The 14,445-nt window shown below is 32.6% G+C and overlaps 1 protein-coding gene across 1 annotated transcript; it reads left to right on the plus strand.

Moving 5' to 3' along the window:
- The first annotated feature begins 1,121 nt into the window (after nucleotides 1-1,121).
- Nucleotides 1,122-4,590, plus strand: LOC107491359 (protein EDS1L). Its single transcript, XM_016112204.3, has 3 exons — nucleotides 1,122-1,693; nucleotides 2,300-3,085; nucleotides 3,529-4,590. The coding sequence occupies exons 1-3, from the start codon at nucleotides 1,355-1,357 to the stop codon at nucleotides 4,243-4,245; spliced, it is 1,842 nt and encodes a 613-aa protein (XP_015967690.1). The 5' UTR covers nucleotides 1,122-1,354; the 3' UTR covers nucleotides 4,246-4,590.
- The last annotated feature ends 9,855 nt before the right edge of the window (nucleotides 4,591-14,445 follow it).

A 14,445-nucleotide genomic window follows, 5' to 3' on the forward strand; every position in this document is an offset into this window, starting at 1 on the left:
TATCATTCAGTCATTTATATTATTCATCATTTTTATATTAATCATTTGCACAATCCAACACAGCAGATCAATTTCACATTGCCAAATTCAATCAAGATAACGATAATTATTGTAAAAATAAGATCAATATGTAATGCAAAATTTAGTTTTACCTTTTGACCGGAAACATATGGTTCTTTACAGAAGGCTAAGAAAGACATGCTTTTTTTTTGCCATACTTGTAATAGCATGAACGAGTCATTAATCTCTCAACAGGTTTAGCATGATACTTTGACACAATAATTTGTAAAGATCTGCGAGGTATATGGATCCCCAAATATAATGAAATTCCTTAGGATGCAGGCACTTAAAATACATTGAAACACTGTTCTCGTAAGAATTTAGGATTTAAAATTTAGATTTTAAAATTTAAATAATATTGTATTTTTTATTTTTTGGAGCGTACTAACGTTTGTTAGTTAAAAAAAATTAAATATGAAAATAGGATGAGTGAAATATTTTAACATTGTAATTTTTTGTATTTTTTAAAATTATGAGAGGTACACAAATCGAAAGGTCGATGAATACCAAGAACACTTTGAAGATCATGATACACAAATCGAAAGGTCCGATTTATGTTTAAAAAATTTAAAAATTTTGGGTACACAAATCGGAGTTTTAATTTATATTTAAAAAATTAAAAAAATTTGAAGTACATAAATCCGACCGTCCGATTTGTGTATTCCAAATTTTTTTAATTGTTTAAACACAAATCAAAGGGTTCGAGTACAAAAATCATACGGTCTGATTTGTACTCCCTAAATTAAAACATCCCACATTCTAAAAAAATACTACAGTAAATCACAATTTTAAAAAATATAATTGTTAATCTAATATTAAAAATAAAGATATGACATTTGTCTAATTTATATATAATTTTTATTTTATAACTTTTGAATTTTAAATTATATATATATATTCATCTTAAACGTGACTAATTAGTAGTTTTGATTTTTTGGGTGACAAAGTCATCTCCAAGTTATTGGCAGTTTCCTTATAGCTTCCTCATTGCTTCCTTACAAATTATATAGTTTTCAAAATTGATGATTGGATGTAGAAATCATTATAGACCCCACAATCTACCACTCCGAAGTTTACACCAAAGTCTTCGTCAATTTGGCAATTTAAATCCCTCTCCATGGAAACTAACCAACCTTTTCCAAAACTTTAGAGTCTTCTCCAAACCAAAATAGCAACCTCACCGCAATTCAGTGTCTATAAAAGGTCATGAGCAAACTCTTTATGATTTCTGAAACCAACTAAACAAGCACACAACAAAAGCTTTGATTCACCATAAGTAGATATAGAATTAAACATGGCTGAAGGGTCTCTTTCAGACATGATAGGAGTGAAAGATGAGGTTGTCAAGAAAGCTTGTGCTGCGGCCGTTAAAGCTAACAAGTCACCAGAAAAACCTTTTGTTCTTGAGAAGATAAAGGTTTCTTCAGAAGCCGTTAATATTTTTGCTTTTCCGGCGTCATGGCGTGTCGCGGATTTGTATGTTTCCAATGGCAAACCATTTGGGGAAACCAAGATAAATGTTGAACAGTTTCCATCCCTTAGAAGCATTGGCAATGATGAAGCCGCTTTGGTCAATGAAGCCTCTTTAACAAGATTCCAATTGGTTATGAGCAATCACACACTCCAAAACGAGGTATGTAACTAACTCATAACATTGTTAACTAGCTGATTTTGTACTCTGTTATTTTGTTAAAATCCAACTGGTCCAACTAGAATACGGATATTTCTTTTTACCAAGAATCTAAGTAACATGAATTTTAAGTACATCCTTTTTTAGTATTGGTCAGAAATCACCGGTTTCCAAGTTTTTCCAAATCCTACATAATTGGCGGTTCTAAATGTTAGAATTTTAAGTGTGAGTACTTTAGTGTTATATAAATTAAATTTAGATTGAGTGAATAACATAATCTAAGATATTTTAGTAACCAAGTTCAATCAAATTAGTCTAATAACTTTTTTTTGAAACACAAAGCTCAACACAACAAAAGTAAAGTAAAGAAACAAAACAAGAAACACAGACTATTACCAACTTCAAATAACTTGCTCACCCAGTATTTTTTTTATTTTCTAATTACCTATTTAAACCGTTAATTTAGATTTGTTTTGAGCCCAATGCAATTCTCCAATGACACAAACATGACTCACTTTTTCAGTTTTGTGTTGTTTTAGTTACCCTGTACTTTCTGGTCAATTAATTTCATTTGAGTAAGGTAATTAATGCATAAAGGAATATCTGTAGGTGAGTAAAGCAATCACAGAAGGGAAGCAAATAATATTTACAGGTCACTCCTCAGGTGCGTCAATGGCCAATCTTATAACATTTTGGACCTTGGAAGAGTACCTTAACCCAAACAAGAATCAACACTACAGGCCTCCAATCTGTATCACTTTTGGAGCTCCCTTAATTGGCAATCACATATTCTCTCATGCTACTAATAGAGAAAATTGGTCTCGCTATTTTGTACACTTTGTTATGAGATTTGACATGGTGCCGCGGATTTCGCTTGCACCTTTCACTTCTATTGAACGAATGTTTGGCACAATTCTTCAACTCTTTGCAACCAGCAGGCTTTCAGCGCTTGATCCGACAAGAGCCAGCGCGGCTTCTGAGTTCTACACCACCGTGATGAGGAATGCAGCGACTGTCACAAGCCATGCTGCTTGTATTTTAAAAGGCAGCACAAATTTGCTGCTTGAGACTGTGACCAATTTTGTTGACTTGAGCCCTTATAGGCCCTTTGGAACCTTCGTCTTCTGTGCAGGAAATGGACAGCTAACTGTGATAAGAAACGCTGACGCTGTTCTGCAAGTCTTGTTCCACGCTGCCCAAACGAGTGATTTGTCGCAAGTTTCGGAGGTTGCCAAGAGTAGCATACTGCAGCATCAAATTCAAAACTATGAAGCTGAATTGCAGGATAGCTTGATGATGCAGAATGTAGTGTGCTTAGATCAACTAGAGAGACTTCCTTTGTCTGCCGATGGTTCTAATTCTGATGTTGTGACAGCATTGGATGGCCTTGGAATGGTAATTTTTTAGTCTTTCCTTTTAGCCTTGTTCATTCATAAATAACACATCTTGGCTGTTTTTCACTCTACTGGGTTTTGTCCCACTAGGATTTCCTTTGAGGTGAGATAAGATTTGCATGCTAAGTCTCAGTTATTTGGTTATTTATTTCATTTATTTATTCAACCATGCTATGTGTACCAAAAATCAGTCATCCAAATAGAGTACATGCTAAAGTATAAAGTACACATTGAAAATGAGTTTATCAATACATGTATTTATACACAAATACATAGTGCTACTTTTTTATGTACACATAACATAGTTGTTATTTATTATGGTAAAGTTCTATGAATCAGCTAGTGTAGGAATTTTGTATAATCTTTGAGATATATATATATCAAGCATGAAATTGGCCTAAAAAATTTAGCTCAAATTTGTTGATATGTTGGCTCTAAATACAGAACCCAAAGGCTAGACTGTGCCTCCGAGCGGCCGGCGAGTTGCAAAAGCAAAAACGAAGGAATGAGAAGAAAATCAGCCGCGAGATAAACACGAAAGCTCTGCCAAGCATGAATGATTTGGAAGAATACAAAGCATCATGTGCGTTGAACAAGGGATACTTTGATGCCTTCAAGGTACAAAAGGAACCAAGAGACTTCCAAGCAAATGTGAAAAGGTTGGTGCTTGCAGGGGTGTGGGATGAGACCATTGAAATGCTGAAAAGGTATGAACTCCCGGATGACTTCGAAGGCAAGAAAGATTGGATTGACCTAGGAACGAGCTTTCGCCGCCTTGTGGAGCCGCTAGACATTGCCAACTATTATCGCCACCTCAAGAATGAAGATACAGGACCTTACATGATCAAGGCTAGGCCAAAAAGGTACAGGTACACTCAGAGGTGGCTGGAGCATGCTAACAGGACTCCGAAAGCTGTTATCACGGAATCCACCTTCTGGGCCGAGGTGGAAGAGCTTTGCAGCTGGACTAGCACCAATAAACCGTTTGAGGATGTTAAGGAGAGGGTTGTGCAACTAGAACAAAACATTAAAGGATGGATTCAGAAAGGGGAAATAACTAAGGATGTGTTACTAAGGGATCCTACCTTTGTGAACTTATGGGAGAATCTACCTAGGGAACACAAGGCAACAACATCATGCATTGCTAATATCATTGTGTGAGAAAAATTTAGTATTCAGCTTTATCTCAACAGCGAATAATGTTGTAAATCTAGGATGTGCCTATTGCTATGTTATGCAGTCATAGTAAATGCTTTGTCTAAAAGCAATAATTTTATATTTGATCTGATGCAACACAATGTACTCTCTTATAATAAGTCTTCTAAGTTTTCGTCCCGGAATGAGGCGTTGTATGAGCTAATTTGAAGGCGGAGACTAATGGATTGACTATGGACTTCGTCAAACATAGTTATCCCTGAGGTTTTTCTGTTTAAAAATAAGAATGCAGCATGCTTGATCATGTAACAATATATTGACTGATACAAGGTCTGTGGTTGTTGTTTGCAATTTTGAATTTATTATCATGAAAATGTGCATCAATGATTTCCTCATTTCAGAGTTTCATTTGTCATGATTTGTACAAAGTAGAAATGAGATTCTCACCAAAGATAAAATGAAGGAAATGTATGTAACAATTAAAACATGTGGAAGTAATACTTGCACCTGACCAGAACAAAGTCACCCACATTATGTTTATAGAAATTGATTCAAATGAGGCGTATAAAGGAAGAAAACACCGAGTTAGATACATTTTAATCTAATATTCAGGAATCATAGGCCATGTACAAGGAAAAGCATTCAGTTTTTTTTTTTTTTAGCTGGCTACTACCCATTTTTATTTACTTCATAATCATTCAATATGATATACATAATTAATATCATACAAATTGTTAAGGCCTTCTCTAGTTCATGACTTCTATTTCACATCTTTTAAAAGAAACGAGCAGAGTGAAAATTAGTTTAGAATATAATTAAAATAGAAATAATTCAGATTAAATAAATACTTTTAGCAGATTATACGCTAAAATTAAAGTAGTAACCATCCTGTTCTATATGAAAATGAAAGTGACATGGCCAAGGGCCTCTACTCTACATTTAAAAAAATGGAAACAGAAAATGAATTTTATAAAGCATTGACATGTTAAATATATATTAACTCATCATGGAAACCAGGTATCACCATGCTGTGCTCTTTCTTCGAAATTGTGGTTGTGTCTCTACCTTGCAATTTGCATAACTATTATATTGTTCTGTCATTGATTCTTCATTATTGTTGTTCTTATCTTGAAGGGCTCAAGAGGCCAAGATATATTACATGACAATAAAAAAATCTTATGCAATTAATTGCTGACGATGTTTGTTTGTTTACAAGAAGAACTAGGTGCGATCAGCAAAAAGTTAAATTAATTATATTATATATTATAGCAACAAATAAAAAAAGTACAAAAAAATATACAATTTTAATATAGATAATAATTATATTTAACTGTTATTTTTTAATTTAATGCAATAATAATATATATTAAATTTAATTAATTAAAAAGTTTAAAATTTTGTTTAATGATTGATCTTAAATGACATATATTAGTATTAATTTTTATATAATATAAATAGATGTCGCTTGTCTAAATGCTTAGTTAAGCAATAATATGACTTTACCTAATTCTATAAATAAACTTGATCAATACTCATGTTTAGTAATTTTTAATTATTATGAAGTGTAACTTGTTCCTGTCTAAGAAAATTTTACAATGTATGCACATAGACACAACTCAAAAGTAGGAGCCTTCTTTGAATATGCCATGTGCCGTAGTATATACTTTGCTGACCCTCCTTTGGCAGATCAAGGTGAAAAGTCACAAGGCTTAGGTCCTTTACTGTATCCATAAAAAACAAAAGAAAAAAAATGAGTCACAAACACTTGCATCACTATCATTTTCTTAATTATTACTCTCAAGAAGATAAGATTACAGGTGAAGAAACAAAATAGATATATAATCTTATAATCAGGGCTAGAGCTTAGTTTTGACCATCGGAGTTATGGTCCTCCTAAAGTTTAAATTAGGCTTATGGGATCAATGGTAGCACTTTCTTCCATTTCTGTTTACCAAAGAAGCTCTCTCTCACTCTACAATCAAAATATAACATTTTTTAATTCAATTTTATTGGTTTCTTTGTTTCCAAGTTACCACTTTTACTTTCACGTCTTGAATCTAATGAACAAAGTTAAAAAAGCTATACAGCAACATCTGAAGATTCAGAAGGACTTCATTTCTGAAATGCAGTCTAATTTCTTCTTTCATAAGGGTAGATGAATTGAATAGCCTCCATGCTACACATTTGAATGATTTGATAAAATAAATGGATTCAGCTTTCTATTCCAAATGGCTCACGAACTTTTCTTTGATAATATGGCAATATTACAAGTTTCCAGAAATCTAAGCTACCTACAGCTATATTTTTAATTAGTTTAATTTCCTTCAAAACTATTTATTTAAAAAAGCATAATGAAGTGTAATTAAGATATGAAAAAGGATTTTTTGCATTGGTTAGTGGTTTTAATTTTGCCCTGCTGCATTTAACAAGTGATTGAGTTCATTAAGAAATTAGTTTCTGTAAATTGAAGCCTTTGACAAACTAGCTGTTTATATATGTATTGCATGCATCAACCAAATCAGAAGAAGAATTAAGAATAAGAGATTAAGCTTAGCTTGGAGTTGTTCTTAATTCATAAAAGTCAATAATAAATGATATCAAAATGTCTAGTGCTGCGAGGAGCATACATCTTAGAAAAAAGTAATCACCTATGAAATTCTTAACTTTCCATTTGTCATGCTTTACACAAAGTAAAGATGACAATCATGTCTTAAATTACAACTAAGAAGTACATACAGAATTCACAAATTTATAAAACGAAAAAATGTCAAAGAATAAAAGCAATCAATAACACTAATAATTTGATGGGTTCAAAATTTGCAATAAGGATATAATCACATATCTCATTCGACTCGACATATAGATAGTCTCTTTTGTTTTGTGTTATTTTTTATATTTTTATTTTGATAATTTGCAATATCTCAAGTAATAGTGTAATACCAATGTGATTGTACTGATGTAAACAGTCCAACGTTCACACAGCGTCGTAACTCAAAACCCAGATCAATCAACCAATCACAAAGTAATTTACAACTTACTCTATTCTTACCAGAATAGAGAGAATTGAGAAAACTATTTCAAACAACACCAATCAAAATGCATATCAAATATAGTAATTTAAACTTAATCAAGGTCCTTCGAAGTCCAGAGTAATAAAACGTATTTACTATTCTATCCACTGAATCTCTCCTTCAATACCACCTTTCCCAACAAATCTGAAAACATGACAAAAATATTACTTAGAAGAGATACATAATATTTTGACTTTCATGTAACAATTCAAATTAGATGACATGAAATATGGCCTAGGCAATTTCAATGCATCTAACTGAGTAAGTGGATACTCCTAAAAAGACCAGGTCAGTTACCCGAAAGAAACAAAGATACAAATAATAAGAAGCTGTATTACATTGCATAATATAATTATTGAAGATGAAAGAGACATTTATACAAAAAATTTTGTTCAAAATTTAGAATATGACAATATAAAAAATGATTTATCAAAATCAGGAATAAGTAGATTTTGCACCATAATATCAATTTCTCCAAAAAAATGTCCTCGACAATTTCTCTTTCCGCGACTGGTGCAAACGTAGTGCAGTGGAAAATCTTCATTATCAGTTTATATTATCTGTAGTGATGCCATAGTTCCGATGACATTATTCACCAAAACACATTTTATTCTTTCAGGTGTTGGGTCGCTAGCTTATATTACCACATAGTGTAGGTGCTGACATGATATTCAAGAAACTCAAGCTATACACGTGGCACGGCTCAGAAACGCTTGAGTAATAACAATGTGCTGCCATCATTAGGTACAAATAAAAATTGCCTTCAATATGTGAAGGTATCCATCAAGATTCTTCCAAAGCAAGAAAACCTTCTTTGCTTAGAAGGATTGTCAAACGCTTTTTACGGTAACAGTGCATATTTAACTTTACGTCATCATTAACTTGAGGGAGAAATTTTAGAAATACTTGAGCAAATTTCTGGTCAGAGGTGTTGTCTTTTCTTAATTAAGTGGGACAAAGGCCTCAAGTAGACAAATTATACAATGAATCGGAGGAGAGAAACGCCCTCGAGTCATCACAAATCAAAACATAATAACGGAAGGTAAATCAAAATAAATATGAGTTATGCATATTTTCATCAAATTCTAGTTGGTTCGATTTCTAGATTTTGAGAACGAAACCTATTTTTTGTTGTGAGTACCAGTTCTCAAACATGCATTAAAGATTCTATTTTGAAACGAACAAAAAAAAAGAAAAATTCAAAATATAAAGTAAATCTAAATGACTTGAAATTGAAATTATAAGAAATAAAGTAAATGATTTTAAATTAAAAAAACCCCTATAAAATATCTCCAACATAGTAGAAGGACATGAATTCGAAAGGCAATACAAAAATTTAAAAGAACAAAAGAAAAATAGAAATATATTATATATCATTATTTAAATTACTATTTTAGTATTTTAATTTATAATTAAATATTTTGAAACTTAATTATATTTTACAATAACAAAATATAATTATAACAATAATTATGCTACGTATATATAAAATAATCACTTGTACAGAATAAATTTTGAAATAGAAAATACACATTAAAAATAAGTTAATATATGTATTTATACTCAAATTTATAGTAGATAATTTGATAGCTAATTTTTTTATGTAAACATAATATTTTTATTATAAAAATTATTATCATGTTATATATATTTCGCCCCCACTATCAAAATTTTTTGGATTTATCACTGTGTATAAGGGTTTGATTTTGATGATAAATTTAAAAGATAAAAAAATGAAGAAAAAGTAAAAAGGTATTAATGTCTGCTTAAAACATAAATTTAATAATCTCTTTAATTATTTTTAAACAAATTATTTTATCATAATTCTCATAAAACATAAAAAAAAAAACAAAATAGAAAAACAAATAAAAAATAAAAAATTTCAGCCACTCAAAATAAAAATTACAGGAAATAAACCTCCCATAGCCGGCTAATTTTTTTGCATATGACGTAAGGTTTAATGTAATGGCAGATTATGGAGTTTATAGGAATTTTACACCTATATGACAACGATCAGGTGACGGAGAAAAATCGAACGGTCCAATTTCTTACAGGTGGGAAGGGACACAAATTGAATCGTCCGATTTGTATATGGTGGATAATTGCGTGCACAGAAGTCGGAGGCTGAAAGTGATGGTGAGGTGAAGGTGGGATTTGAAAAAGAGGGACGAAAGTGAAATGAGGGGTTCAGCTTCAATTGGTGTATACAACATTCACTATCGGTCCCTGCATGTTCGACACGTGGTTTAGGAGCACAAATCGAACGATCCAATTTGTATACCTGCCCAACCAGTAATTAGACCGACCATCTGATTTTCTAATCTAACCGTCACACTTCCATTAAGTATCCCGCATCCTATAATGCGGTTATACACCATCACTCACCCAATATCAAAAATAAAAAAGTGCCCATAGCCATGTTAATATGGAGCGGCAAGAGAGCAGCTTTGAGGATAAACAGAGCCGTAAAAAGACAATAGCAGGAGGTTGGAGGCTTGGAGCTTCCTATATGCTAAAGGGGCAATGGTCTCTCCTAAATTAAAATTTTTATGCATAAAATTCTTTAATTTTAATATTTGTCCCATAATTTTTTCCTCTTCTAAAAAATTATGTTTCGTATATTGCCCCCTCAAAAAAATATCCTAACTCCATTCTTAGGAATGAACACGGAAGAGGCAGGCATAGACAAGCGGCATCATCGAAATAGCAAGGTAGAAGCAAGTACAGACAGCCCAGTGCAGTAGCACTGGAGAGGTAACAATAGTATAGACATGCGTAGGTAAACCATCACCACACCATGATTAGTATCTTTAGTTATTTTTACATTTCTTTTTAGTAGTCTTTTTATATTTAAATTAAAAGTTTTTATATTTCAATTAAAGTCTTCATAACTAATTTATATATGAATTAGTAATTTGATTATTTATTTTATTGATTAATGCATTGATACTTTTTTTAAGAATTGAATTTTATTCTTATTATTAATGATTAAAAATATTGAAAAATATTATAACGCTATCTTATATTTTTTTATTATCTTCAAAAATTTAATATCAAGATTAGCTTAAAACTCATTCTTATAATTTTTTAAATTGACTAAGGATAGCTTTTAAAAGGTTGTACGACTTTAGATCAGAATTGTGCTTAACCTCTTTTTTTATAATTAATTGACTAAAGAATTCGCAATTAAATAAAATAAAAAAAATTAAATTGTCAAGGGATTGTGGTTTAATTATATTTATATATGTTTTGTCGTGAAAATATCTTGCATGAATCAAAGTAAATAAACATAAACATTTCTTTTCTGAATATTAAACATCTCCGAAACCTTAACCTCTCCATTCATTGTTTATTTCTCTAATCATTCATAAGCATCCATTCACACTATACATTATTATTGTTATTATTTCAAGATCTCATCTACTACAAAGGTTTGTTGATCTAATTAGAGGTTTAATTAAAAGTTGCTTACTCAATTTTTTAATTCTCATGGAACAATATCTATTCACCGTGATATTATTTAGAACGATTTGATACATTTGTCAATTTAGTCCATCAAATTTTCGGCATATCACACCACAACAGCAAAATAAAAGTAGATGTAGGCAGTATGGTAGCAACACTGGAGAGGCTAAACCAAACATACTTTTCTAGTAAGTCTCTAGTTTAAGTTATTTCTTAAATTAGTCCTTGAAGTTACACTCGCGACTTAATTTAGCCCCTCAAAATTTTAATTTGGTTGCCAATTTTATATCTGTAACTCACGTTAGTCCTTGATCTTTTTTCCGTTAATAAAACATAATGACGTACTGAGATAGACTGATAACTGCTATAATAAACTTCTTAATGACTATCTAACGTGGCAATTGAAACTTTTTACCACAATTTACTCCTTACAAAACCTTTAAACCCTTTAAGTGAAATTAGTATTAGGGTTTAAATGCTTTAAGGGAACAAATTAAGGTAAAAAGTTTCAATTTTCACTTTAGATAGTCATTAGAAAGTCTAGTAGGATAGCTGTCAGTCTATCTTAGCACATCATTAACGGTTTTATGATAAAAACAAGTATATGTTTAGAGATGGGTTGGGTTCACGTCATTAATGTCGGTCTATCTTAGACGGCAGGAATATGCTCCTATGATTGGGTTCCGTGATGGGTTGGTCAAGCAAATTGATGAGGAATAGGCAGCAAGGTTAGAGATGATGCCATCGCCTGAGGAAATACGACAGGCAATCTAGGACTGTGAATCCAATAGGGCGCCGGGTTGTGATGGATATAATATGAACTTCATAAAGAAATATTAAGGTGAGATTGGCCAGGAGTTTACAGAAGCGGTGATGGATTTTTTCCAAAATGCGAGGTTACCAACTGACACTAATATAATATGGGCGGTGCTAGCTCCAAAATTTGTGGGAGCTAAGGAAATAAAAGACCTTCAGTCGATTAGTATGGTTGGTTGTGTGTATAAGGTGATATCGAAAGTTTTGGTGAGAAGAATGCGGGTAGTAATGCCAAGTTTAGTGGGAGAGACTTAGTCTGCATTTGTACAAGGCTACAAAATACATGATGGTGCACTTATTGCTTGTGAGACGGTCTAATGGCTGAAGTTGTGCAAAAAAAAGGTAGCAATTATTAAGTTAGACTTTCAGAAAGCGTAAGAAAGGGTGAGATGGAGCTTTGTGGATATCGTATTACAGAAGATGGGCTTTGATTTTTGATGGAGGACATGGGTAAAGAAATGTGTAACTACAGCGTCTATGTCGGTGTTGATTAATGGGTCACCATCCAAGCTGTTCAGAATGGAGAGAGGTCTTAGACAAGGAGACCCTCTCTCACCCTTTTTGTTTGTTCTTGTCGTTGACGTCTTGCATAGGATGGTAGGTAAGGTAGTGAGGAATGGACACATATCTCCACTGCTGGTTGGAAGGGGTAACATAGAGTTGTCACATCTCCAGTTCGCAGATGATACAATTTTATTTTGACCTCAGAAAACGGATACAGTCATGAATTATAAGAGGCTTCTGCGTTGTTTTGAGTATTAACTTTGATAAGTCAAATTTGATTTCGGTTAACTGTGAGCAGGATTGGGTGACGGATATGTGTAGTTTGTTGGGATGTGCAAAAGTTACTTTACTTGTCAGATACTTAAGTATTCCTCTAGGGACGAACCCTCGGTTGGCGAAGACTTGGAAACCAATTATAGATAAGGTGGAAGATAAGCTTAGCTTATGGAAAGCGAAGTCCCTCAACAAGGCTGGCAAGCTAGTTCTCACAAAACCTGTTCTTAATAACTTGCCGATTTACTACCTTAGCTTGTATAAGATGCCAAAGTCGGTAGCAGAAAAATTTATTGGGCTACAGAAAAAGTTCTTGTGAAGTAAAAAAGATGGAAACAGCGGTATACCACTAGTAAAATGGGAGATGGTGCAATCTCCGAAAAAGCTAGGGAGCTTGGGGGTGGGGGATGCGTTGATTAGAAATGTGTCGCTTCTGTTCAGGTGGTGGTGGCGCTTTTCGAATGAGTACTGCCCATTGTGGAAGAAGGTTGTATATTCTTGTTATCTGTTGAACCCGAATGTAATGTTATCAAACAGCCACTACCGACAAGAGGTAGTCCGTGGAAAGATATCTGCTAACTTAATATTCAGAATCAACAAGTGAGAGATGAGATTATCAGTAGTCTGCCTATGGAGGTGGAAAATGGTAGACTTGTTCGGTTCTGGGGGGGATGATTGGTTACAAGGTGGCAATTTGAAGGTAAGTTTTTCGAGGCTCTTCTCTGTTTCAAACCAACAAGGATTTGTTATAGGGACTGTGGTTTCTTGGATGAGTTAGAGTAGGTATGGAACTTCCAGTGGAGGAGAGATTTATTCCAATAGGAGTTAGAGCTTCTCAATCAACTCCATGACCGGTTAAGACTAGTTAGATTATTGACTAGTCGAGAGGATACATTTATATGGAAATTTGACTGGACAGGTATTTTTTCTACTAACAATTTTGTGCAGGTATTGCAGAAAGAGACTATCTCAGAAGACATCATAAATTACAGCTTCACTAGCACCATATGGAGAGGGTTGCTTCCTCCAAGAGTAGAACTTTTTGTATGGTTTGTTTTAGTAGGAAGGGTTAACACGAAAGAAAGATTGAGTAGGCTAAGGATTATTCATTAGAATGATAACATTTGCGTATTATGCAAAAAGGATGTAGAATTCGTGCATCACCTTTTTCTTGGTTATGAGTTTACGTGGCAGGTGTGGTGCGTTTAGTTGAGGTATGCTAATAGAGCTTGGATTATTTCGGGGGCTGTTAAAGAGTTTTTTGAGGGTTGGATTGGAGTATCTGGTTGTAGTTCTGAGCATAAGAAGTGGCTGGTAAGTTTCTTTGCGATTATTTGAAACATTTGGCTAGAAAGAAATAGCAGAGCTTTCCAGAAATCAAAGACGGGTGTTGTTGGAATTATAAATAGGTCGTTTTTGACCTACAAAGAATGATGTGGAGTTAATCCGTTTAGTTATTGATAGCTATGTCGTAGATGATAACGGATTATATCTTTTTATGTGATCATTGGCTTGTGCTTTAAGTTGTGTTTTGTACCTTTTTATGCTCCACATTATTGTATTGAGATTTCTTTGTTAAAACAAAAAAAAAAAAGTATAGAAACTAATGTGAGTTTTGATTGCTAAGTTAAGGGAATAAATTGAGTAAATCAAACTTTTAGGACCCAGTTTGAGACGCGATTTCTAATATGAGAAAGTCTTTGGAGCCAACAGTTTTATTAAAATATAACCAGCACTTAACTAGCAAAAAGAAAGTAAGCAATCCTATACTATTAGATATAATCTCATACTATTAAAAATACTAATAATAACTAATTGATGGCTACAAATTACAAAGCTTGCTTGCCCCTAACATTCCTTTTCTAAAATTGTTTCTTTCAAAAAAATGTTTTCTATAAGAATGTTTTAAAATACATTTTTTAATAGTATAAATTTATTGTCTTTTAATTTTTATATTGTTTTTATTTTATTATTAAATTATTATTATTGTTAAAGACACATGATACAATTTTTTTATTAATAAATACATAAAAACCTTGAATTTTGTTATTTTTATATAAGTTTTGTTCATTAATTT

The sequence above is a fragment of the Arachis duranensis genome, chromosome 5, assembly GCF_000817695.3.
Source record: "Arachis duranensis cultivar V14167 chromosome 5, aradu.V14167.gnm2.J7QH, whole genome shotgun sequence".
Classification (NCBI taxonomy): domain Eukaryota; kingdom Viridiplantae; phylum Streptophyta; class Magnoliopsida; order Fabales; family Fabaceae; genus Arachis; species Arachis duranensis.